Source organism: Salvelinus fontinalis, chromosome 24 (genome assembly GCF_029448725.1).
Source record: "Salvelinus fontinalis isolate EN_2023a chromosome 24, ASM2944872v1, whole genome shotgun sequence".
NCBI classification, from domain to species: Eukaryota; Metazoa; Chordata; class Actinopteri; order Salmoniformes; family Salmonidae; genus Salvelinus; species Salvelinus fontinalis.
In genome coordinates this window covers 13311486-13337075 of record NC_074688.1, presented here as the reverse complement: position 1 = coordinate 13337075, position 25590 = coordinate 13311486, and the positions used below count along the sequence as shown (strand labels likewise).

The 25590-nt window shown below is 41.0% G+C and overlaps 1 protein-coding gene across 1 annotated transcript; it reads left to right on the top strand.

Annotated features, from left to right (window-relative positions):
- Nucleotides 1–1959: 1959 nt before the first annotated feature.
- Nucleotides 1960–24200, top strand: LOC129821959 (kunitz-type protease inhibitor 1-like). Its single transcript, XM_055879735.1, has 7 exons — nucleotides 1960–2627; nucleotides 16683–16769; nucleotides 16953–17114; nucleotides 17241–17321; nucleotides 17541–17711; nucleotides 20469–20510; nucleotides 23112–24200. Exons 1-7 carry the CDS (start codon nucleotides 2201–2203, stop codon nucleotides 23306–23308), a joined length of 1167 nt encoding a protein of 388 aa, XP_055735710.1. The 5' UTR covers nucleotides 1960–2200; the 3' UTR covers nucleotides 23309–24200.
- The last annotated feature ends 1390 nt before the right edge of the window (nucleotides 24201–25590 follow it).

The window sequence follows — 25590 nt, the reverse complement described above, 5'->3', positions numbered from 1 at the left end:
AAGCCATATTAGCATGGGCAACGCCATTGAGGGCTTCCACCGTTCTAATGTAGACAACTGGGTCGGACTTCAAACTTCATTGGCTGATTTCTCCTGGTGATCAGCCAATCAAAGAAAGAAGAAAATTGACTACTTATAAATGGAGATTGCCTCAATGGCGCTGCCCATGTTGTCACAGACGATATAATAGCACAGATACAAAGATGAGTCCTCTATCTATCTCTATGAGCCTACATGACAGCCTGCCCTTTTTCTGGCCTGCAAATTGATTTGGACAAACAAAAACAAAAAATCTGTTTGCCCACCCCTGGCCTAGTGCATGAGGTATTCAAATCTTACCCTATGAGGTGTGGAGCCTTCTGGTTTTCTGTTCTACCTGATAAGGATTTGTATCCACCTGGTGTCCCAGGTCTAAATCAGTCCCTGATTAGAGGAGAATAATGAAGAGGCAAAAAAGCAGTGGAACTGGCATCATGGTCCAGATTTGAATTTGAGGGGCCTTATGCTTCACCCTGGATTGACTTTATATTTTCATTGGTTATTTATATCCAGAAAGCCGGAACCCCCATAAATCATGAACACAGCAGAGGATAATATTTGGTCATTTTAAGGTGATTTATAAACATACACAACTGTCATACTGTAATGACAATGATTTAGTTGAATGTAACACACACCTAGAGGTTAATAGAGAGGTGGGCCAGCAACTAGAACAGGGGTTTCCAACCCTGTTCCTGGAGCGCTATCCTCCTGTAGGTTTTCGCTCCAACCCCAGGTGTTACTAACCTGATTTATGTTATCAACCAGCTAATTATTTGAATCAGGTGCTCTAGATTAGGGTTGGAGCAAAAACCTACAGAGCAGTAGCTCCCCAGGAACAGGGTTGGAGAGCCCTGAACTAGAGGGTTGCAGATTTAAATCCAATGTCAGACGGAAATAAATATGGTCAAGAGTGGGCCAGCAACGGGAGGGTCACTGGCATCAGTGTCCTAAATGCCATCTCCTGCCGTTGTGCCCTTGAGCAAGGCACCTAAAACTGTGCAGGCGCTCCACTGTGGCTGTCCTATGCTCCAACCTTTGAGTGTGTCTGTCTTTTTCGTACTTTTTCTTGCTCTTGACTGCACTCTAGTGGGGTGACATTCCATGTACCACTGGATATCAAGTTTATGGCAGAAGGGTAATGGTGACATCTTGTGGTATCTAAATAAAATGGATTCTCTATTGGGAGAGTGTAATGTAGACTACCTGTATTCAGGTACAGTAGCTGTGTTAGTCTACGACAACAACAAAATAACTCAACTAGTGATTAGATTGAACGAATCGCAAGGCCTAACAATGGCTAAGTAAATATCTGATACGTCTGAATGTCACGCAAAAGAACACAGAAGAGGGACATTTTGAAAAAGTTCAACCTGACGTCACGCCCATAAGGACCCTTGGGGCGCTTCAGCAGGACGGAACGGGTTGGAACATTCAGATAGAAATATGAACAAATAATCCTCTCTATGTCATTAGGAATCTAGCCTGGTCTCTAGACGTAACATAGTAAATGTCAATCCGGGACACTCAAATTACTATGACTACTTTGTAGCTACTTTGCAACTACTTAGCATGTTAGCTAACCCTTCCCCTAACCTTAATCATTTTAGCTAACCCTTCCCCTAACCTAACTCATAACCTTAACCCCTGGCCAACCTTAGCCAGCTAGCTAACATTAGCCACAACAGATTAGAATTCGTAACATATCACGTTTAGCAAATTCATAACATATGTACTTTTAGAAAATGCATAGCATATCATTTGAATTCTAATACGTAACATATCATACGACATGGATGTTGGAAATCCAAAAATGAATACATACCATACGAAACATAATATACTTGTATTGAATTTACGTACAGAATAATACGGAATGCTCTGAGACCAGGTTGAGGAATCACGTTGACTATTCACAACATTTATATCTGCAACGTTCGAAAACGTTTGGTGACTGAACGTGACCTTGTTCATTATTCCGTGGGCGGGGAAAAGAGCACCTCGGCTACGGTGAATTCAAGACAAAGGGAAGTCGCTTCAACAGGGAAGTAGTTCAACTTACTTCTTATAGCCTAAGAGAAATTGCTACTTCGATCAAGAAAAGCTTATTTGGAAGACGATTATTTACCTGGACGAAGGCTTTCACGGGGGGAAAAAAACAATGAAACAGGTGTGGAGCTGTGGTGTACTGTTCCTACTGCGGGCGGTACTGGTCCGCGGTCAGTTCGACGAAGAGAAACAAGGATGCGCTTGGGATGTGGACACCAACCCCGACCAAGGTCTTGACCCAAAATCCCTTGAAGCTGGAGCCAGACATTTGGCTCACCTGCCAGAGATATCAGACAGCAAGGGGTGTCAGGATGCGTGCTGCGGCAACCAGGACTGTCAGCTCGCTTTGATTGGAACCCCAGCGGATGGAACATCGGAGTGTTTTCTCGTCAGCTGCATGAAAGATGGAAAGGACGTCTGCGTGTTACAGTTCGATACACAGTTCAAGGTCTACCGCAAAAAGACTCAGCCCAAGACTACGAAAGTCGAAGTTGACGGTCTTAGTGAAGCTGTTGTCCCCAGGGAAGTCAACTCACCAGGTATGCATATTGGTCTTTAGGACAATGGAAATTCAGGTGCGTCATTGGCACTTCTAGGGACTGCTTTAGCCAAGTAACGTTAACGTTGGGTTAGCCTAGGCTATATCAGCACTTTGCCAATAGCCTATTTTTTTGGGGGGGGGTGTCATGTGGCAGAGGACCATTCCCCAGCTCTGTCCTGGTTTTGCAATCCTTTTTTACCTAAGGAGTCATAGTGTAAGTTAAGCACTCTAGTAATTCAATATGACCTGGACTCTAGCGCCTCGGTCAGTTTAAGTGAGAAAATGACTTGTGGACCACCACTCAAGTTTATACAGTATTTTCTCTATTTGATTCTTCCCATACACATTATCCTAGTAGCGACCTGTGCTCATTCTTCTGGATTTCATTCTCATTATTTCTAGATCGATCAATGGTGCTGTGTGTGCATCTCACATACGCCATGCACTGCTTTGCATACAGTCATACATTCGTAGCCAGGCCAGGTGCGTTTTCCAAAGTGGAACAATTAGGAAAGTTTTTTTTTTTCTGTGCCTGGGGTATTGACTCCCATTGGAGTTTACAGGAAGTTGTTGTTTGTAGCAGCTCCACCCAATTTCTCTGGCACGCACACTTACTTCCTGATAGGTGAGCTTTCATGGGGACATATGTTGCTTTCACGACAACTGGGAACTCGGAAAACGAGGTCAAATAATGACGAAATTCGGAGCTCTAGTCTAAAAAGTGGCCCGAGTTCCCGAGTTTGATGAGCGTGAAACGATTTTTTTCCCTTTCGGAGGTCTTTTTTTCCGAGTTCCCAGTTGTCTTGAACGCTCGGAAGTCGGAGATTTCCGAGTTCCCACTTCGCAGTTGTTTTGAACGCCGTAAGAGACTGGGCCAACCAGTCAACCAGGTTTGCATGTGCACAACAGGATTGATTTGTGTAATCGGATGGAATGTTTTTCTGACCTGTAATAAAGTCCCAGAATATACATGTCTGTAGTAATGTGTGCTGGGACACACAAACATGCCTACAATACACATTGTCTCTCATTTGAAATGCTATGAACCACATTGTGGTTTTGACCGTCCTATGTGTCCACCCTGCTCCATAGGTGTGGAGAGACTCGGGTCAGCTCTTTTTGTCCTGTTTTGTTTGTTTGAAACCAGCTCTCATGGTTTCACTCGGTATGTAAATCATAGGTAAATAAAAGCTTGAGAGACCTACAGCAGGCCTACTAACTCCCCTCCTAGAAAGGTGATTTTTTTTTTCCTTTGGCAGCTAGGCCCTCAACGTACATTTTATTTATACTTGTATTGTTGTTAATCATATTTTCATCTTGACCAATGAAGTTCACGATTTACTACTCTTTGACTATAAAAATTGCACTTTTTAAGCATTTAACTTCCCTGGGATATGTGGGACGGTAGTCACACTTGACCAAAAGCCAGAAAAAATGCTGCGCCAAATTGAAATATATTACTATAAAAATCAATCTTTCATGAAATCACACATGAAAGACACCAAATTAAAGCTACACATGTTTTGAATCCAGCCAACATGTCTGATTTCAAAAAGGATTTACGGCGAAAGCACACCAAACGATTGTTAGTTCAGTACATAGCCACAGAAAAACACAGCCATTTTCCCAGCAAAAGATAGTAGTCACAAAAAGCAGAAATGGAGATAAAATTAATCACTAACCTTTGATGATCTTCATCAGATGACACTCATAGGACATCATGTTACACAAAGCATTTATGTTTTGTTCGATAATGTGCATATTTATATCCACAAATCTCGGTTTACATTGGCGCCATGTTCAGAAATGCCTCCAAAATATCCTGAGAAATTGCAGAGAGCCACGTCAAATAACAGAAATACTTATCATAAACTTTGATGAAAGATACATGTTTTACATAGAATTAAAGATACACTTGTTCTTAATGCAACTGCTGTGCCAGATTTCAAAAACACTTTACGTAAAAAGCACACTATGCAATAATCTGAGACGGCGCTCAAACATAACAACATTTCTCCACCATGTTGGAGTCAACAGAAATACGAAATTACATCATAAATATTCCCTTACCTTTGATCATCTTCATCAGAATGCACTCCCAGGAATCCTAGTTCCACAATAAATTGTTGTTTTGTTCGATAATGTCCATTACTTATGTCTAAGTAGCTACTTTTGCTAGCATGTTTAGTGCACATGTCCAAACGCTCGCGCAAATGCAGGCAAACTCGGACGAAAACTTCAAAAAGTTATATAACAGGTCGAATAAACTGGTCAAATTAAGTAGAGAATCAATCTTCAGGATGTTGTTATCATATATATCCAATAACGTTCCAACCGGAGCATTCCTTCATGTCTGTAGAAGTTATGGAGCGCAAGGCGATATCATGAGGAAAGCGCGTGACCAGACCACTGACTCATTCATTCCCCTCCCATCCTGCCCCAAACACAGCTTAAGCTTCATTCCATGTTCTACAGACTGTTGACATCTAGTGGAAGGCGTAGGAAGTGCAAACGGATCCATATCTTACAGGGAATTGAATCAGCGATGAGTTGAACATTGACCAGTCTCAGAATTCTCACTTCCTGTTTGGATTTTTTTTCTCAGGTTTTTGCCTGTTAAATGAGTTCTGTTATACTCACAGACATCATTCAAACAGTTTTAGAAACTTCAGAGTGTTTTATATCCAATAGTAATAATAATACTTATATATTATATATTAGCAGTTCACTATGGGCACGCAATTCATCCAAAAGTGAAAATGCTGCCCCCTATCATAAAGAAGTTAAGCAATGTTTCCTTGTGAATTGAGCTGGTCATCGTGACCAGCTTCAGTGTTAAACTATTGTCGGCTCTTTCCTCTTCCCACAGATAAGTTCTGCATGCCCAGGGTAGTGGGTTCCTTCCATACAACTCTATGCACAATGACGACGACTGAACAATTTACGCAGTAAATTTAAACATTTGAAAAACATTTACTGGGAATAACTGTGCAGATGCAAAGTTTGGTAACAGAATAAAAACGAGGTCTCTCTTACTGTAATTCTGTTACCCAACTTTGCATCTGCACAGTTTTTAAAATGTTTAAATTTACCGTGTAAATTGTTCAAAGTCATCGTTGTGCATAGTTTGAAGTCAATGGTTTAAAAAATAAATATAAAAAAATAAATATAAAAATCTGTGAAAAATCTGAGTCAGTGTAATTCTGTCACTGTGTAAATGCCCCGGGTTAAAAGACAGGCCATGTTAGGGTTAAGTATGTTTTCTTGGTAATTAGGCCAACCAATATCATTTTTTTCCTCTACATCTTACATTTCCCCCTGCCCCAACTTGTGTATTGTTGATCATTTTTTAATGTGCATTTAATCTCACAAAGTCCTAACTCCTGAACTGGATTTGGCAGTACGTGTTTTGTTTCAACTCAAACTGCCAAAACACAGAATGATTTTGTCAACACCTTTTTCAGCAGGCTCTACTGCTTAGTGAATTCCCTTGTCTTTTTCACAGCAATTGGTAGTGGTTCTATTGTTGTTGTTGCTTTGCTGTAGGGCAGGGATGGGCAACTTTGATGGGGGTGGGGGCCCAAAAAAAATTGGAACTCATCGGCTAATTGAGTGACTGACAACAATAGAAAACCTGCTGATGCACAACCAAATTTCGATAGTGCATCTTGTGTATTCTACACTGAACAAAAATATAAACGCAACATGTAAAGTGTTAGTTTCATGAGCTGAAATAAAATATCCCAGAAATGTTCCATTTCTCTCATTTTGTACACTTTTCTTTATATCCCTGTTAGTGAGCATTTCTCCTCTGCCAAGATAATCCATCCACCTGACAGATGTGGCATACCAAGAAGCTGTTTAAATGGCATGATGCCACAGGTGTACCTTGTGCTGTGGACAATAAAAAGAGACTCTAAATGTGCAGTTTTATCATACAACACAATGCTACAGATGTCTCAGACTGTATGGCGTCGTGTGGACCAACGGTTTACTGATATCAACATTGTTAACAGAGTGCCCCGTGGTGGGGTTACGGTATGGGCAGGCATAAGCTACGGACAACGAACACAATTTGGATCTGTACACAGTTCCTGGTAGCTAAAAAATGTCCCAGTTCCTCCATGGCCTGCATACTCACTAGACATGTCACTCATTGAGCATGTTTGGGATGTGGGACAACATTCGGTCTACAATTTAAAGTTAATTAAATTTGAGTCTCAAGTGTAGTTCTGTTAGCTTGGAACGTGTAAAGTTCTAACGTGCATCACTATGGCAGTTTACTGCATATACTGTTGTCCTTTTAAAAAATGGTCAAAATAGAATCTTCTCCTTAAGGTCACAAGTGTTGTCAGTGGTCATACACAGAGCATTAAGCCTCTTGAAGTGGTTATCTACTGTTCAATTAAGTGTCCCACTCCAAACCACAGAAACCTCCACCACAGTGCACCCCATGGAGGGACAGGGAGACGGGCCAAAATTCATCTGTGGCTTGTGTTCAGACACACTCACTCCACTAGGGTCCTGGTGGAGTGCATCCTTAAGTGTTTCACATCAGTCCAGCAGGCTTCTAGTCCAACTCATGTCTATGTTTCCTACTATATGAGTAGGTTACTGAAAAATAGAATTTATGGCTGTCCCCGACAATAAATAATGTGTCTGTTCTTTCGACCACTCGAAATGTTTAACCATGTATTTTTCCATATATAGACATCCCATGTATTTGCATCAAATCATCTACTGTATATGCATTGAGCTTTTCTGATGCATTAAGGGAACTGTTTGACAAAATAATGAAGACACACATGACTAAAGGCAGTCCAACCGCAATTGATTTGATGTTGCCGTCTGGCTCAGAACATTTTTAAAAAGACAGCGAGAGACTGTGTAACTAGCACCCGTTGTCCCTCTCCTCCCTGCTGCAGCAAGTAACACTTGACAGCAAAATGGCTGCAGAGGACATGACAAACTTGAAATGGGGGAATGTTTACTAGTTGTGCATGAGGTAAAGGGGAAGTAATGTGTGGAATAAATTTGTTTAGTTGTGTAAAATATGGTATGGAGCAAGCTCTGTGTGCATATTAGGCCTATGTGTGCCAAACAGGTGTTAGATTACAAAAAAATCATTTCTGACTGTTTGGAATAATGTAAAAAACACCAAATAAATTATAAGCGTGCCAGAGTTTCTAGTAAAGCCTTCATTACAGCGAAGACTAAACGGTCTCATTCATTCATGAATGCAATTTCCGAAACGGAACGGTTTAGGCCTATCTATTTTTTACGCTAATTATTCAAAGGTCGCTTTGTTTTATTTTAAAACTGCAATGCTTGATTGCATTTCACATCATGAATGACTCGTGATGACATGAATGAATAAATGATTGGTACAGTAGCCTAAATAAGTATTGCAATATAGGCCTGAGTAAGTTATGGTATTAAAACTAAAACGGGATGTGCTCTTAGGCCTACAGGTCGATGGTGGTTATACAAGGCTGCTATACTAAGCTTACTAATGACAATGACATGATCATGAAAGTAATAACAATAAGGAGATCAAGGAAAATGGAGGAGGAGGATTATTATAGGCTATTAACCAAAAACTTAAACAGGGAACAGAAGCTGGATCTGTTTTACATTAATATACAGTGCATTCCAAAACTATTCAGACCATTCACTTGATCCACAATTTGTTACATTACAGCCTTATTTTAAAATGGATTGAACTGCCTTTTTCTTCCACTCAATCTACAGACAATACCCCATAATGACAAAGCAAAAACCGGTAGGAAGGTAAACGATCTAGAGCAGGTTTTCATCAGATCTCTCTGTACTTTGCTCCGTTCATATTTCCCTTGGTCCTGAATAGTCTCCCAGTCCCTGCTGCTGAAAAACATCCCCACAACATGATGCTGCCACCACCATTCTTCACCGTAGGGATGGTACCATGTTTCCTCCAGATGTGACGCTTGGCATTCAGGCCAAAGAGTTTTTAATCTTGGTTTCATCAGACCAGAGAATCTTGTTTCTCATGGTCTGGGAGTCCTTTAGGTGCCTTTTGGCAAACTCCAAGCGGGCTGTCATGCCTTTTACTGAGTGGCTTCCGTCTGGCCACTCTACCATAAAGGCCTGATTGGTGGAGTGCTGCAGAGATGGTTGTCCTTCTGGAAGGTTCTCCCATCTCCACTGAGGAACTCTGATCTCTATCAGTGACCATTTGGTTCTTGGTCACCTCCCTGACCAAGGCCCTTCTCCCCTGATTGTTCAGTTTGGCCAGGTGGCAAAGAATGATGGCGGCCACTGTCTTCTTGGGGACCTTTACTGCCGCAGAAATGTTTTGTTACCCATCCCCAGATCTGTGCCTCGACATAATCCTGTATTGGAGATCTATGGACAATTCCTTCAACCTCATGGCTTGGTTTTTGCTCTGACATGCACTGTCAACTGTGGGACCATTTTATTTATACATGCATACATACATACATACATGTGCCTTTCCAAATGATGTCCAATCAATTGAATTTACCACAGGTGGACTCCAATCAAGTTGTAGAAACATCTCAAGAATGATCGATAGAAACAGGATGCACCTGAGCTCAATCTTGAGTCTCATAGCAAACGGTTTGAATTAGGGATGCACGATATATCGGTGAACATATCGGAATCGGACAATATTAGGTAAAAATGCGTACATCTATATCTGCCCGACGTCTACTTTAATGCCGATGTGCAAAACCGATGTCAGAGCTGACATCCATACCTATATAACGTTGGTACATGATGTAATAACGGCATGAACAATGTCTGCTGTGTGCATCAGGCAGTCAACAAGTCGAGCAGTCATTTGAAAGAGTAAGAACATTTCTGCGAGACAACTCAAAGGCGAAATCCATTAACACCAAGATGATGGAATTAATTGCCCTTGACAATCAACCGTTCTGTCGTGGGTGATGATGGCGTTCGTGACTGGTCGAGCACCAGTACACGCTACCAAGGGTGCTATTTTTCAGATGTTGCCCTACCGGAGTTAACACAGTAATAGCGTCACTGTTATTAGCTTCACGGCATACAATGTAACGCCTTTTGGGTCTGCGTGTCAATAAAGATAGATACACGTCAAATAACACTATTTGACAATAACCCTATTGACGCGTTAAATAAGCTTTTAATTTGACATGTCAAAAAAGTTCTATTATAGAATGTTGTGTGTTCTGAATTTGAACCTGCAAGCCAACTGCCACCACTACTATCAGTAGCACTGTCAACGCTGTACAAAAAAGTATTCTAACACCGGCCACGAACGATGTGTTTACAATACCGCGTTGGTAATAAACCATTTATTTGTTCGACCACAACTTCTGGGGTAGCTAGCTAGCTTTAGCTTGGTACCTAGCTACCAACAATACAACCAGCCTGAAAACAATGACCAGTAGAAACTGCAGTCATTTTTGTTATTCTTAGCAATGATTTGTTGTTCGCCTATTGAAATTTTACTTCAGTTCATGAAAATAAATAGCTAGCCAGCTACTTAACCCTGTTGCCCAAAGCTAACGTTATAAGCAGCCAGCTAGCTTCATCTGGCTAGTGAAGCTCGACCGGACCGTGTTATGAGCTGTGAAGCTAGCCACAATAAGGATTATGCACAATAGTGGAATTTGCAGTTTGCCTTCAAAATAAAAGTGCATATTTGAAAGTAATGCAGAAGGTTACAATTGGTGGAAACATACCTTATTTAGACTAGATAATGGTAAACAAGGTTGGAATGTGAAGCAATGAAATGGGCTATTAGTTTACTCCGTGACACCCACAGAACCCAACTGTGAAGAGTTGACAAATTTTAGAGTTATAGCTCTTATCGCGGGACTGACTGTGTGAAATCACCTTCCCAGTCAGTCTATTGTGTGTATTGACATTCATATTGCACTGCACAGCTTTACCTAAGGATTGGGGGTCAATGAAATGGGGTAACAGTATACTCAATACACTATCTTTTTTCCCCAATGTCCTCCTCAGAGTAATCAGACTCAAATCCACGCAGTATTGTTTTCCTCAGGAATAGTGTTAAATACACATAGGTTGACAATAAATGTGGCTCAATTCAGTTGTTTCAGAGTCCCGCAATAAGACCTTTTTATTTATTTTTTTATTTCACCTTTATTTAACCAGGTAGGCTAGTTGAGAACAAGTTCTCATTTGCAACTGCGACCTGGCCAAGATAAAGCATAGCAGTGTGAACAGACAACAACACAGAGTTACACATGGAGTAAACAATAGACAAGTCAATAACATGGTAGAAAAAAGAGAATCTATATACAATGTGTGCAAAAGGCATGAGGTAGGCAATAAATCGAATAATTACAATTTAGCAGATTAACACTGGAGTGATAAATCATCAGATGATCATGTGCAAGAAGAGATACTGGTGTGCAAAAGAGCAGAAAAGTAAATAAATAAAAGCAGTATGGGGGTGAGGTAGGTAAATTGGGTGGGTAGTTTACAGATGGACTATGTACAGCTGCAGCGATCGGTTAGCTGCTCGGATAGCAGATTTTTAAAGTTGTTGAGGGAGATAAAAGTCTCCAACTTCAGAGATTTTTGCAATTCGTTCCAGTCGCAGGCAGCAGAGAACTGGAAGGAAAGGCGTCCAAATGAGGTTTTGGCTTTAGGGATGATCAGTGAGATACACCTGCTGGAGCGCGTGCTACGGGTGGGTGTAGCCATCGTGACCAGTGAACTGAGATAAGGCGGCACTTTACCTAGCATAGCCTTGTAGATGACCTGGAGCCAGTGGGTCTGACGACGAACATGTAGCGAGGGCCAGCCGACTAGGGCATACAGGTCGCAGTGGTGGGTCGTATTAGCACCTACGGCGCTAATGTTCTCTGGGTGTCACGGAGTAGACTGATACCCCATGTCATTGATCCACAAACCATACTGTAGGTAAGGCTGTACAGTGAAATAAGTTTGCCCACAATGCAATTCTAAAGTTTAATACATCCAGTGTGATTTCAACAAATTTGTCAAATTAACAATCTCATTTGTTGATTTTTATATAACATTCCAACCTCGTTTAGCATGATCTATTCAATTATGGCATAATTCTACTATTTGTATTAATTTGCATCACTGTCAATGGCATACTTTTATTTCGAAGGATAACCGCAAAGTCCACTATTGTGGCTAATTCTTATTGTGTCTAGCTTCACATAGATGGGTCCGACCACCATTAATAAAATAAGAACCGTCTTATAAATTAGGGTTATTTTAGATGATGACACCTGGCTATATAGTTAGCTAGCTAACAATAGCTACCTAAACAGATTGTCGTTTGTTATGTTTTTGGGGAAGAACATTGTTTGCATCTATGAGCTAGCTAGCTTTTTTTTATGACCAGCACTGTAGGTGCACGAGACAATTTTACCAGCATCATAGCATACGTGTCGATGAATCGGTGTGACATGAAATACGAGTGATAGTGTAATAAATACTTAAAAAATTGATGAATGTGTTAAATAATGTGACGTGTAGTCCTATTCCGGTCCTGATTGGTCAACAAGCTTATTTAACGTGCATCTTTTTTGACACGCAAAGACCCAAACGGTGTTCCATAGAAATAGGTTTTTGATGACGTTTTACTGGTAATGGGGCCATATGTAAATGTCAACAAAATAACTTTTGTGTGTGTAACCTTTTTATTTAACTAGGCAGGTCAGTTAAGAACATTTTTATTTACAATGACGGCCAAACCCGGACGACGCTGGGTCAATTATGCGCAGCCATATGGGACTCCCAATCACACCCAGATGTTATACAGCCTGATTTCGAACCAGGGACTGTAGTGACACCTCTTGCACTGAGATGCATTGACTTAGACTGCTGTGTGTGTGTGTTAACTATTTACCTGTACTAGAATGCTTAATAGGCCGCATTTTTTTTTTTATATTGGTATCGTTTTTTTGGGCCAAGGAAAATATCGACTTTCGGTATCGGCCAAAAATGTAATATCGGTGCATTGATTATTTTTATATATTTTTTTATATACATTTGCAAAAATGTCGAAACCTGTTCTCACCTTGTCATTATGGGGTATTATGTGTACAATACCAGTCAAATGTTTGGACACATTTACTAATTCCAGGGTTTTTGTTTATTTTTACTATTTTCTACATTGCAGAATAATAGTGAAGACATCAAATCTATGAAATAACACATATGGAATCATGTAGTAAACAAATCAAAATATATTTTATATTTGAGATTCTTCAAAGTAGCCACCCTTTACCTTGATGACAGCTTTGCACACTCTTGGCATTCTCTCAACCACCCTCATGAGGTAGTCACCTGGCATGCATTTCAATTAACAGGTGTGCCTTGTTAATTCGTGGAATTAATTTTATTCTTAATTTGTTTGAGCCAATCAGTTGTATTGTGACAAGGTGGGGTGGTATACAGAAGATTGCCTTATTTGGTAAAAGACCAAGTCCATATTATGGCAAGAACAGCTCAAATAAGCAAAGAGAAACAACAGTCCATCATTACTTTAAGACATGAAGGTCAGTCAATCTGGAAAATTTCAAGAAGTTTCTTCAAGTGCAGTCGCAAAAACCATCAAGCTCTCACCAGGACTGCCACAATTAACTCATAGATCATTTTTAAAGGCTCAGTTGGAACAATAAAACAGAACCAGAACCATTATAATGTGAGTCTCAACTACTAAGCTAGTTAGTTTTACATCATCCTTTTTGAGGTGTAGAGTGTTTGTCATGTGCATAGCTAGTGTTATGATTGTTTGAACTTGCCCTATACCAAACCGGTTAAGCGACCTCTATACGATGAGATGAACTGCATTTTTCACAAGGGTTGGCTTGAGCCGTGCTCTACAAAGTCTCACCTCGGGATCAACTGCTCATGGTCAGGCTCTTGCGGTTAGAGCTAATATGTATATATCGGATCATATCTGTGCTGTGTCTATTGTAGCTCAGGCTTACTTCCACGACCGTCCAATGAACGTCTTCTCTGGTTCCTTTGGGTCATGTGAGCCTTCTGGCATTGTTTTCCAAATTCTTCTTGGACTAGTAGATGGGAGTGAGAAAGGAGATGGGTAACTCTAGTGAAAATGTCTTGCCAAAGGATCTAGTATATTCAAATATGTATGTGATCTTAAAACAAGATTGAAAGATGTCTGCAGGAAGAATGGAGTGTCTCTTTTGGTTAATGAACTACAGTAAATAAGTTGGATTTATTTACGGTAACGGAATTTCATCATGGGTCCTTGAGCTGTACTACACATAAATGCATAATTATGGATATGAATGTAATTCTCATCATAGTGAAGCATCCTAAATAAGTAAACAAAGGTACAAATCTACAATATCCATTTTTTTTGCATATTTGGGTCTTATTCTATACACTGGCTATTATTTTAATGAGCTCCGCCCCCAAACAAGACAATTTGGTTGGACCGGACCAAATCTGAACCAATTGTAGACGTTTTCATAAGTTTGTACATCAAAGTACAGTAGAGTACAGTGTGTGTGGTCAAAGAGCTCTATTTTCATGTCATCCAACAAATGTGAACGCCTGGAGTCTGTTAAACGGCATTGGCACTCGGATTGAAACCGGTGATATGGTCAGTGTCAATAAGGATGCATGAGAAGAAAATAACCCCATACCTACTGTAAAATATAGTGGTGGGTCTTGCTTCCACTGGTCCATTTGTTAAGGTCAACGGCATCATGAACTTTACCTAGTACCAGGACATTTTAGCCCAAAATCTGGTTGCTCCCGCCTGTGGACTGAAGCTTGGCCGCAAGTGGATCTTCCAGCAAGACAATAACCCCCAAGCGCGCATGAAAATTGTTAATGGACCACAAAATAAACATTTTGCAATGGCTGTCTCTGGGTTTGAATCCCATTTTAGAACCTGTGGTTTGAATTGAAGAACTACAGACGCCTCAAGTCCTGAACTGGTAGCTTCATTAAATAGTACCCGCAAATCACCAGTCTCAACGTCAACAGTGAAGAAGCGACTCCGGGATGCTGGCCTTCTAGGCAGAGTTGCAAAGAAAAAGACATCTCAGACTGGCCAATAAAAGATTAAGATGGTCAAAAGAACAGACACTGGACAGAGGAACTCTGCCTAGAAGGCCAGCATCCCGGAGTCGCCTCTTCACTGTTGACGTTGAGACTGGCATTTTGCGGGTACTGTTTAATGAAGCTGCCAGTTCAGGACTTGAGGCGTCTGTTTCTCAAACTAGACCCTAATGTACTTGTCCTCTTGTTCAGTTGTGCACCGGGGCCTCCCACTCTTTCTCTTCTGGTTAGAGCCCCCCAAAAAATGTAATACTTTCTGAAGGCTCTGCTCCAAGTAGGGCTGGGCGATATGGCCTTAAAATCATATTTTTTTCCTGACTTATGATCGATTTCAAGATACAGTGCATTTGGAAAGTATTCAGACCCCTTCCCCTTTTCCACATTTTGTTATGCTAGTCTAATTCTGAAATGGATTAAATACATTTTTCCCTTATCAATCTACACACAATACTACATAATGACAAAGCGAAAACCCAAACTCAACAAATAAAAAAACATATCACATTTACATAAGTATTCAGACTCTTTACTCAGTACTTTGTTGAAGCACCTTTTTAGCAGCAATTACAGCCTTGAGACTTCTTGGGTATGACGCTACAAGCTTGACACCTGTATTTGGCGAGTTTGTCCCAGTCTTCTCTGCAGATCCTCTCAAACTCTGTCAGATTGGATTGCTGCACAGCTATTTTCAGGTCTCTCCAGAGATGTTCGAGCATGTTCAAGTCCAGGCTCTGGCTGTGCCACTCAAGGACATTCAGAGACTTGTCCCGAAGCAAAGACAACGCAGGAGTGGCTATGTGCTTAGGGTCGTTGTCCTGTTGGAAGGTGAACCTTCGCCCCAGTCAGGTCCTGAGTGCTCTGGAGCAGGTTTTCATCAAGGATCTCTCTGTATTTTGCTCTGTTCATCCGTCCCTCGATTCTGACTAGTCTCCCAGTCACTGCTGCTGAAAAACATCCCCACAGCATGATGCTGCCACCAGCGTGCTTCATTGTAGGGTTGGTGCCAGGTTTCCTCCAGATGTGAAGCTTGGCATTCAGGCCAAAAAGTTCAATCTTGGTTTCATCAGACCAGCAAATGTTGTTTCTCATGGTCTGAGAGTCTTTAGGTGCTTTTACTGAGGAGTGGCTTTCGTCTGGAAGCCACTTCTGTGTTAGTAAACATTTAATAAACTTGTTTTTCACTTTGGCATTATGCGGTATTGTGTGTGTGTGTGTGTAGATTAATGAGGGGGAAAAATGTATTTGATACATTTTAGAATAAGGCTGTGATGTAACGTGGAAAAAGTAGAGGGGGCTGAATACTTTCCACATACATACATACATACATACATACATACATACATACATACATACATACATACATACATACATACAGTTTCAATATGGTAAACATTGCATTTGTCTTTATCAAGTTTACAACCTATAATTTCAAGTTTATCAAAGTTTCATATCTTCAACTTCTCAGATTCAGTTTTCAAATTCAGTTCTCTAAATTCAGATTAAAAACCAGAGACAACATCCTGGTACTTTGACAGCTAGGAAGGACAAGACCAAAAAGACAACATGAGAACAAGTGGACGTAGATGTAAAAAATATATATAAGAAAACAGGTTCTTGTGATACAGGCATTTGGAATATTGTGCAAAAACAATGTTATATCGCCCAGCCCTAACTCCTAGACATGCTCTGAATCCTGAATATGTGCATTTTGTTACTACAAAGATTAGCTAAATAAATTTGTCTTGACACATTGCATCATTGGTTAATAACAGGGAAGCTGATCTCTGATTCGCTGAGGTTATTTTCCTATGCCAAAAGTAGAAGTGCTGGCCTATTCAAGTACACTGGCTGGGAAGCATGTGATTTTTACAGCACAGGTCAACATACTGTATCCATGGTGACAGTGTAGTGTGGGATCACTGTAATTCAAACATTTTTGACTAACGTTAAAATGGGTCCCTAGCTGCCAGTTCTGAGGATCCTGCCAGTTCTGAGGATCCTGCCAGTTCTGAGGATCTCCTTCCCAAGATGACATCAGATGACTTTATCGGCAAGTTGTCTATTTGTTTCACTCCTGTTTCTTTTTATTCCTGTTGTCTTTCCTTCCCTGTAAATTTAAATTGATAACTGTGTTTAGTGAATGATATGCTCTCTCTCCTTCCTATTCTCTCTTAATCTGTCACTTCCTGTTTTAGTGGGGCTGACCTTCAAACTTTTTCTCCTGTCCAATTAGAGCTGTGCCAGGCCAGTCCAGAAACGGGGCCGTGCCGCGCCTCCCATCGCCACTACTACTACGACAGCTCCACCGGCGCCTGCCAGCCCTTCACCTACGGAGGCTGCCTTGGCAACAAGAACAACTATGATACCGCCGAGACGTGCCTCGCCACCTGCACAGGTGCTCTTCAACCTCCCCCTCTCTCACCTCCTCCCATTTATTACCTGACACTACTCACCTCCCAACAGGCCTCCCCACCCAGCAACCCCTCCCCCTCTGACATTGACTTATTTTTAATCTTTCCAGTGACCGTCATCCCTGGCTCTAAGGGAAGGAAAGGGTCTGGTGCAAACAAAGCTACAGAAGACAAGCGCATTGAATATAAAGGTAACTGGATAGAGGACATATATTTCTGCAGTATGGCTTTTGGCTAGCTCCTTTTTATGTTGCGTTTCAGTGTAAACCATTCCCCCTGCACAGTGTAGTTAGCTGTTCTGGGATCAGTCTCAAACAAGTCCTTTCTGATGTGATTGCCTTTTTCACAAGTTGAGGTTATCAGGTTTGTGATCAGTTTCGATTGTCCCCTGCTCCTCCTCTCCTCCACAGATGCTTGCGTGGTGGCCTCGGACTCGGGCCCTTGCCGTGCTGCCTTCACTTTTTTCTACTTTGACCACAGCACTAGCACCTGCCAGCATTTCATCTACGGTGGCTGCAAAGGAAACAGCAACCGTTACCACACACTGGACGAATGCATGGCCCGGTGCACTGGAGAGGACGGTAAGGATGGACTGCATTTCAGCGATATGACAAATGGGATGATAATATAAATTGTGTGGTTATGGGAGTGATTTTAAGTTAGCTTCAGCCTTCTCACAGAGTTCAAAATGCCCCTTGGAATATTTCACATTTTTGTTGCGTGAAAAGTGATTGAAATTGATTTCGTTGTGATTGTGTTTGTCATTGACGTACACAAAATACTTCATAATGTCAAAATGAAAAGAAAATTTGACAAATGTTTACAAATTAATATAAATATTTACCCCTTTGTTTAGGCAAGCCTACATTAGTTAAGGAGTAACATTTGGCTTAACAAATCACATAATAAGCTACATGGACTCACTCTGTGTGAAATAATAAGGGTAGACATGATTTTGTTTTATGACTAACCCTTCCTCTGTCCCCCATACACACACAAAGACCAGGGAGCTTTTCAATAGCTTCATAAAGAAGGGCAGTGACTGGTAACAATAACAAATGTAATGTCTCTTTAAGCATTGTCAAGTTAATAATGATGCTGTGGAGGATGTATTAAAGCCATCCAGACACAACAGAGAATCAGTAGTCTTTCCGAACTGAGCTGCAGGGTAGGAAGGAAATGTCGCCATTGGTGATTTTTAAAACAGCTACAGAGTTTGATGGCTGTGAAGGGAGACAACTGAGGATGGATCAACAACATTGTAGTTACTCCACGATCGTGCTGAATGATTAGTGCTTTTTGAGGTTGGTTCGATAATTATTTTTTTTAACAATCGCGTTTTTTTAAATTTTTTTACATTAAATGCACTCTGCATTATGTGGTTGAATTCTGTAACACGGAATAAAACAATTAATATATGTCTTATGGTGGTAGTGACTTCCCATGACTGCTTATCACTTATCACTTATTAACCGTCAGTTATACACAACAAATATTTCATTAAAATAGTCGTGTGAATTACATGTGTTTTATTCGATGGCTTTATTTAATTCCAAGTCATCTCTTCTCTATAGAGTTGCTGTCTTGACAACGTCACTATTTTAGTAATTCTTCAAAGTAAATAAGCATACATTCATAACTGCTGAATACCAATACTTTGCGAAGCGACTGCTCTCTATGTATCCCCTCTCGATCCCCACATTCTTGTCTCTTACATAGCAGGTCGTAAAAGAAACAGACCGGACAAGTAGCAATGGATTATGGTCATTGTAGTTAGTTTATCACAGAAAACGTGATCAATTTTGTAGAACATTGGCCTGTTGAAAACATTGCACAGTTCGTGCGTGATCATATTTATATCTAGAGCAACTGCAGCTCAATAGAGCTCGTTCAGCTTGTAGTCCTAAAACCCGGAAATGAGTTATCTGGTTCGTTCAGCCATTCCCATAGGGAAAGAATAGGGTTTAGGGATGAACTCCAGAAATAAGGCCTGAGGTTAACACCGGCTTAGGATATCTTTATACCTTTTGTTCTATGACATAATATCCATAGGTTAACGTGACATTTTATGAATTATGAGAAATTCACAGCGACATTAGCTGATGTCGATTATCTCAGAACGAAACTTGTAAAAATCTCCTAAGCTTGTGTTTACAACAGACCTTATTTTTGGCGTTTATCTCAAAACTAAATTTATTTCGGCTGGCTTTGTCCAGCTAACCATGACGGAGTTGAGGTGTTCCTATGCTTCCCACCTCCCGAAACAATTCAGAAGAGTTTGTGCAGTATTAGGACATTTTGCAACGTTTTGGACTTCGGTGAGGGTTTTTTCGGGTGTTGGGGCACATTTCTTTTCTGGAGGCAAGCTGAAGTTTGGAGACCAAGTTAACACCCTTTCGTCGGTGATTTGGTCAACAGCAGAGGTTCTTCAATAAAGTCTTCGTTGTCATTCAACGAGAGACAACTCATTTTCATGCACATCTATATAATATAATACTGCACCAAACATCTTGGTTAGATGTAAAATAGCGCGACTAAAATCTCGGCAACGTCAAAATGAATGACAGATTTTTTTTGAGTAGTCTTTGATTAATTCTGACTTGGAAGAAGTGACTACAGGCTCAAAATGGACAAACAGTACTATTGCTGCTTTTTTTACAAGTTTTTCAAGCGAAGGTCTTTTAAGGAAGTATGTTAGCACACCCGTTCGGTTCGTCTAGCCGAGTTTGGCTAAATGGAATTCTAATAATTGAAACATTGTTCAATTAGTTTTAAAAAACAAAACAACCGACATATCAGTTAATCGCTAGGCACTTAACCACGATAATCGCTTGAATAACAGACTGAAAAGAATATGAATATTCTAAAACATGCATTAAAGTAATACTGCAAAAAACAGCAAAGGAACAACGTTTTTTTGCCTAAATACAAAGCCTTATGTTTGGGGAAAATATAACAGAACACGTCACTGAGTAACTGCCGCCTTATTTTGAAGCACGGTGGTGGCTGCATCATGGTATGGGTATGCTTGACATTGGCAAAGACCGGGGAGCTTTTCAGGATAAAATAAATGGGATGGAGCTAAGCACATGCAAAATCCTAGAGTTCAGTATGCTTTACACCAGGGACTGGGAGAGGAATTCAACTTTCCTACTTGGAGACAATGAAATGTGAGCGTTCAATGCCTGCGCTCCCATTCCAACACCAAATTGAATATTCATGGTCTTCAGACTTTCAATAGTCAACAAGATGAAATTTGGAAGGATGTTCACGTGAGGCAAGGATGAAGTGGATGTAGTGATATATTTTTCTCTTTTCCGATTCCATCCTTTTCACAGGTGAGCATGGGCACCACAATGGCCGTAACCGGATGACACCAGGTAAGCAAACCTTCCTTAAGTTGTAGGCTGGCTGGGAGGTTTAAAGGGTTGTGTTCCACCGGGTGTGATATAGCAGCACTTAACAGTTCTGAATACAACTTCAGGAGAGTCTCTAAAGAGGTTTGGGATTCATATTTTTTTTGGGGGGGGGGGGGGGGGGGGGGGGGGGGGGGGGGGGGGGGGGGGGGGGGGGGGTGTAGTATATGAACTTGGCTTGTGCGAGTCGGAATGGCTCATAGGAGCAGGAGCCCATCTCCTGTTTCTGCAGCTTGAGGTACAAGTACAACCCCCGGACAGAACGCTAGTCTGCATTACCACCAATCTGTCTACTTAATGCTGAGTGCCTCAGGCCCCATTTGTACGTTCTTTGGTATGACCCGGCCGGGGATCCAACTCCAAACCTTTCAATCTGAGGGCGGACACTATCCACAAGCCACTGAGTTGGTCTCATTGATAAAATTAGACACTTATAGACAACACCACGTGATGTGAAACCAAAGAGCGATAACGAACAACCGATACATTCACTGAGAATATACTGTGTAGAAGACCATTAGGAACACCTTTCTTTTGCCTCAATTCGTCAGGGCATGGACTCTACAAGGTGTCAAGTGCTCTACAGGGATGCTGGCCCATGTTGACGCAAATGCTTCTCATAGTTGTCAAGTTGGCTGGTCGGCCTTTGGAACCATTCTTGATACAGAAGGGAAACTGTCGAGGAAAAACCCAGCAGTGTTTCAGTTCTTGATACTCAAACGGTGCGCCTGGCACCTACTACCATACCCTCTTCAAGGCACTTAAATCTTTTGTCTTGCCCATTCAGCCTCTGAATGGCATACACACAAGCCATTTCGCAATTGTCTAGAGGCTTAAAAATCCTTCTTTAACCTGTTTCCTCCCCTTCATCTACGCTGATTTTGAAGTGGATTTAACGTCCAATAAGGGATCACAGCTTTCACCTAGTCAGTGGAAAATGCTGGTGTTCATAATGTTTTGTACACTCACTGTATAATCCACTACGTATTTATTTGGACAGTGACGCTACAACTTTTGGATTTGAGATTAAATGTTTCAGCGCCAGTACAGACAGAATGTCACCTTTTTGAGGTTATTTTCAAACATACATACTTCGGAAAGTATTCAGATCCCTTGACTTTTTCCACATTTTGTAACGTTACAGCCTTATTCTAAAATGTATTAAAAAATATATATCCTCAGAAATCTACACACGATACCCCATAATGACAAAGCAAAAATGTTTTGGGGAGAAATCTTTGCAAATGTATAATTAAAAAAAATATTACATAAGTATTCAGACCCTTTGCAATGAGACTCAAAATTGAGCTTGGGTGCATCCTGTTTCCATTGATCATCCTTGAGATGTTTCCACAACTTGACTGGAGTCCATCTGGAGTAAATTCAATTGATTGGACATGATTTGGAAAGGCGCGCACACACACACACCTGTCTATATAAGGTCCCACAGTTGACAGTGCATGTCGGAGCAAAAACCAAGCAATGAGGTCGAAGGAATTGTCCGTAGAGCTCAGAGACAGGATTGTGTCGAGGCACAGATCTGAGGAAGGTTACCAAAACATTTCTGCAGCATCGGGGAAGAAGGGTTTTGGTCAGGGAAGTGACCAAGAATCCGATGGTCAGTCTGACAGCCCGGAGTTCCTCAGTGGAGATGGAGAACCTTCCAGAAGGACAACAATCTCTGCAGCACTCCACCAATCAGGCCTTTATGGTAGAGTGGCTAGACGGAAGCCACTCCTCAGTTAAATGCACATGACAGCCTGCAAGATTCTCTGGTCTGATGTAACCAAGATTGAACTCTTTGGCCTGAATGCCAATCGTCACGTCTGGAAGAAACCTGGCACCATCCCTACGGAAGCATGGTGGTGGCAGCATCTTGCTGTGGGGATATTTTTTAGCGGCAGGGACTGGGAGACTATTCAAGATCGAGGCACAGATGAATGGAGCAAAGTACAGAAATCCTTGATGAAAACCCGCTCCAGAGCGCCCAGGACCTCAGACTGGTTCACCTTCCAACAGGACAACGACCCTAAGCACACAGCCAAGACAGTGCAAGAGTGGCTTCGGGACAAGTCTCAATGTCCTTGAGTGGCCCAGCCAGAGCCTGGACTTGAAACCGATCGAACATCTCTGGGGAGACCTAAAAATAGCTGTGCAGCAACGCTCCCCATCCAACCTGACAGAGCTTGAGAGGATCTGCAGAGAAGAATGGGAGAAACTCCCCAAATACAGGTGTGCCACGCTTGTAGCGTCATACCCAAGAAGACTCGAGGCTGTAATCACTGCCAAAGGTGCTTTAACAGAGTACTAAGTAAAGTGGTTCTTAAATGTGATGTTTTTTTTTATTCAATTTGTCCAAATACTTATAGCACCTTCAAATGGGAGGACTAGATACATAAAGTGATTTAATTTCTAAGTGGTAAAATATCTGTACTATTGCCTCATAAAACATTTGATCCAAAATCCTGGAGAATATAGCCAAATTAAAACTTTTAGCTTCACTGTCCAAATAAATACGTAGGGGAGTGTACTCAATAAATAAATGCGTTCTTCCTTCCCCTCCAGCGTTCTTCCTGGTGGCTACGCTGGCAGTGATTTCAGCCCTGATCCTGGTGGGTCTGATCCTCATCACCATCCGGCGCTCCAGGCTGCAGCGTGACCACCGCCTCCTCAGCGACAAGGAGGACCTGCTCCCCTACGAGCAGCTGTCTGAGGAACAGCTGCCCGAGGAAGAGCTCCCCAAAGTGGCCACCGCACCATAAGGAGGGAGCCCCCCCCCCTCATGCTCCTGCAGAACGCCATGGAGCCACTGTCGCCTTACTCCACTGTCACTTTCCATTCTAAATATCACTGACCCAGAATGCCTGCATCTGCTGATTTGTCAAGGGATGTATTCATATACAATGGGAAAGTGTTCATTTGTTAATTATGGCTTTTTGTCCGAATAGCCACTGTACTAATTACTTAGATAAATTGACCACCCGAGAGGTGTTTAGGCCAGGGTTTGACGTTTTAGTGAGTGATTTAGACTGTGCTTGACTTTTTCAGATCGTAGTGAATTTCTGCTGCTGTCATTTACTTTTGTTTATTTAAAAGGCTGAAATTTTGACGGGCAGTCTCCCATCACAGATTAATTCTAATCCTGGAGTAAAACACAAACTCAATGGAGAATCTCCACTTTTTTTAAATGCTTTTTAGTCCAGGATTAGGCACGTCAATGTGTGTCCAAGAAACCCCACCTGAATGTGGTTTTAAAACCCTTTGTGACCTTTGCTTTAGTTAATGAACGATCTGCTATACTATGCACTCTTACCTGTGAGATGTTATTTTGTACGCCTATATTCAATGGCAAAATTGCCTTTTTAAATCAAAATATAATCAAGTAAATTTAATGAATGAATAAAATATCTAATGCAACATATTTTACTTACAATTTAAATCTTAAACGTGACATGGATGACATGACCATTATTTTTCATGATTTACACTAATACCGAACACTTATGTCCTCCATATTGAATGTAAATGTTCAGTGGCTTATTGTGGGCTTTGTTGGTCTACTTGAAATGCAGCAGAGAGATGGATGATGTCAACAGTGTGTCCTCTGTATTAACTACTGAATGCATTTACTAAATAAAATATACCGTTACTTTTTTTTGATTGCTGAATGTCTCTTTATAAAGCAAATTCTGTACAATGCAGTGCAAAGTGCTTCACATAATGACTAAAACATAATACATTTATAAATGAGTACATAGATACATTAAGATGGTTAAACAGTAGACAATTAAAAGTGCCCTATGTAAAAGGTATGTGCTTTTTCTTAATGTCAACAGTTTGTCAACTCACTCCCATCTGCATGTTTTACTAGAGATTGGAGAGGACAGGGCTGGAGTTGTTCTTACCGCTAGAGGGCAGAAGTGACCATGATACATACCAGTGGTGGAAAAAGTATCCAATTGTCATACTTAAGTAAAAGTAAAGATACCGTAGTAGAAAATGACTCAAGTAAAAGTCACCCAGTAAAATACTACTTGAGTTAGTCTGGAAGGATTTGGTTTTAAATATACTTAAGTATCAAAAGTAGAATGTAAATCATTTCAAAATCCTTCTATTAAGCAAACCAGACGGCACCATTTTCTTATTTTTTACATTTACGAATAGCCAGGGTCACACTCCAACATTCAGACATCATTTCCAAATGAAGCATTTGTGTTTAATGAGTCCGCCAGATCAGAGGCAGTAGGGATGACCAGGGATGTTCTGTTGATAAGTGTGTGAATTGGACCATTTTCCTGTTCTGCTAAGCATTCAAAATGTAATGAGTACTTTTGGGTGTCAGGTAAAATGCATGGAGTAAAAAGTACAATATTTTCTTTAGGAATGTAGTGAAGTAAAAGTAGTCAAAAATATAAATAGTAAAGTACAGATACCCCCAAAAACTACTTAAGTAGTACTTTAAAGTGTTTTTACACCACTGATACATACTCCCTGGTGAAGAAACTAGACTGATATTTGAGGGCACTCCTTAAACTGACCCTATTAGTACATTTTACGTGAAGTTTTATTCTACATCAAAACATCCTATTCAGAATGATCATAGTAATGAAGGTTCTTAAATGCCATTTGTATTTCACTATCAATTTATCACTTTGCACATTTCGTCGCCATGCAAAAAAGCTCTTGATAACCTCAGTTTATCTTGATGGGGTGAGTCTTTTTGTATTAATTGCAGAAATGGGCTAAACATTTTCATTCCAATTTTGAAAATGACCTAGCTAATTGAGCAAACTTAATTCCGTATGAATTGGTTCCAGGCCTGGGAAATGGTTAGTGATAAAGTAGGTAGTCTACTACAGAGGCTGTGGAGTGGATGTGGTTCTGTGTTGTGTTCCTGGCTCTTTCTCAATTAATTTATCTTGATTCCTTGCACCCTCTCTCCTCGCCTCCTTCTCAAAATCCATTGGAGGGGAGTGACTTTGGACCTTCTCCTCGAATGCTGTTGAAAAAGAGGCGCAGAGATAGAATGCGAGGAACCACGGAA

What these genes read in the sequence shown, in the direction of transcription:
- LOC129821959 (XM_055879735.1), top strand. Translation starts at nt 2,201, where the DNA reads ATGAAACAGGTGTGGAGCTGTGGTGTACTGTTCCTACTGCGGGCGGTA. An exon ending in CAGGGAAGTCAACTCACCAG is followed by an intron (nt 2,628 to 16,682) that starts GTATGCATATTG and finishes ATGGGTCCCTAG; the next exon opens with CTGCCAGTTCTGAGGATCCT. An exon ending in CCGGTGCACTGGAGAGGACG is followed by an intron (nt 17,712 to 20,468) that starts GTAAGGATGGAC and finishes TCCTTTTCACAG; the next exon opens with GTGAGCATGGGCACCACAAT.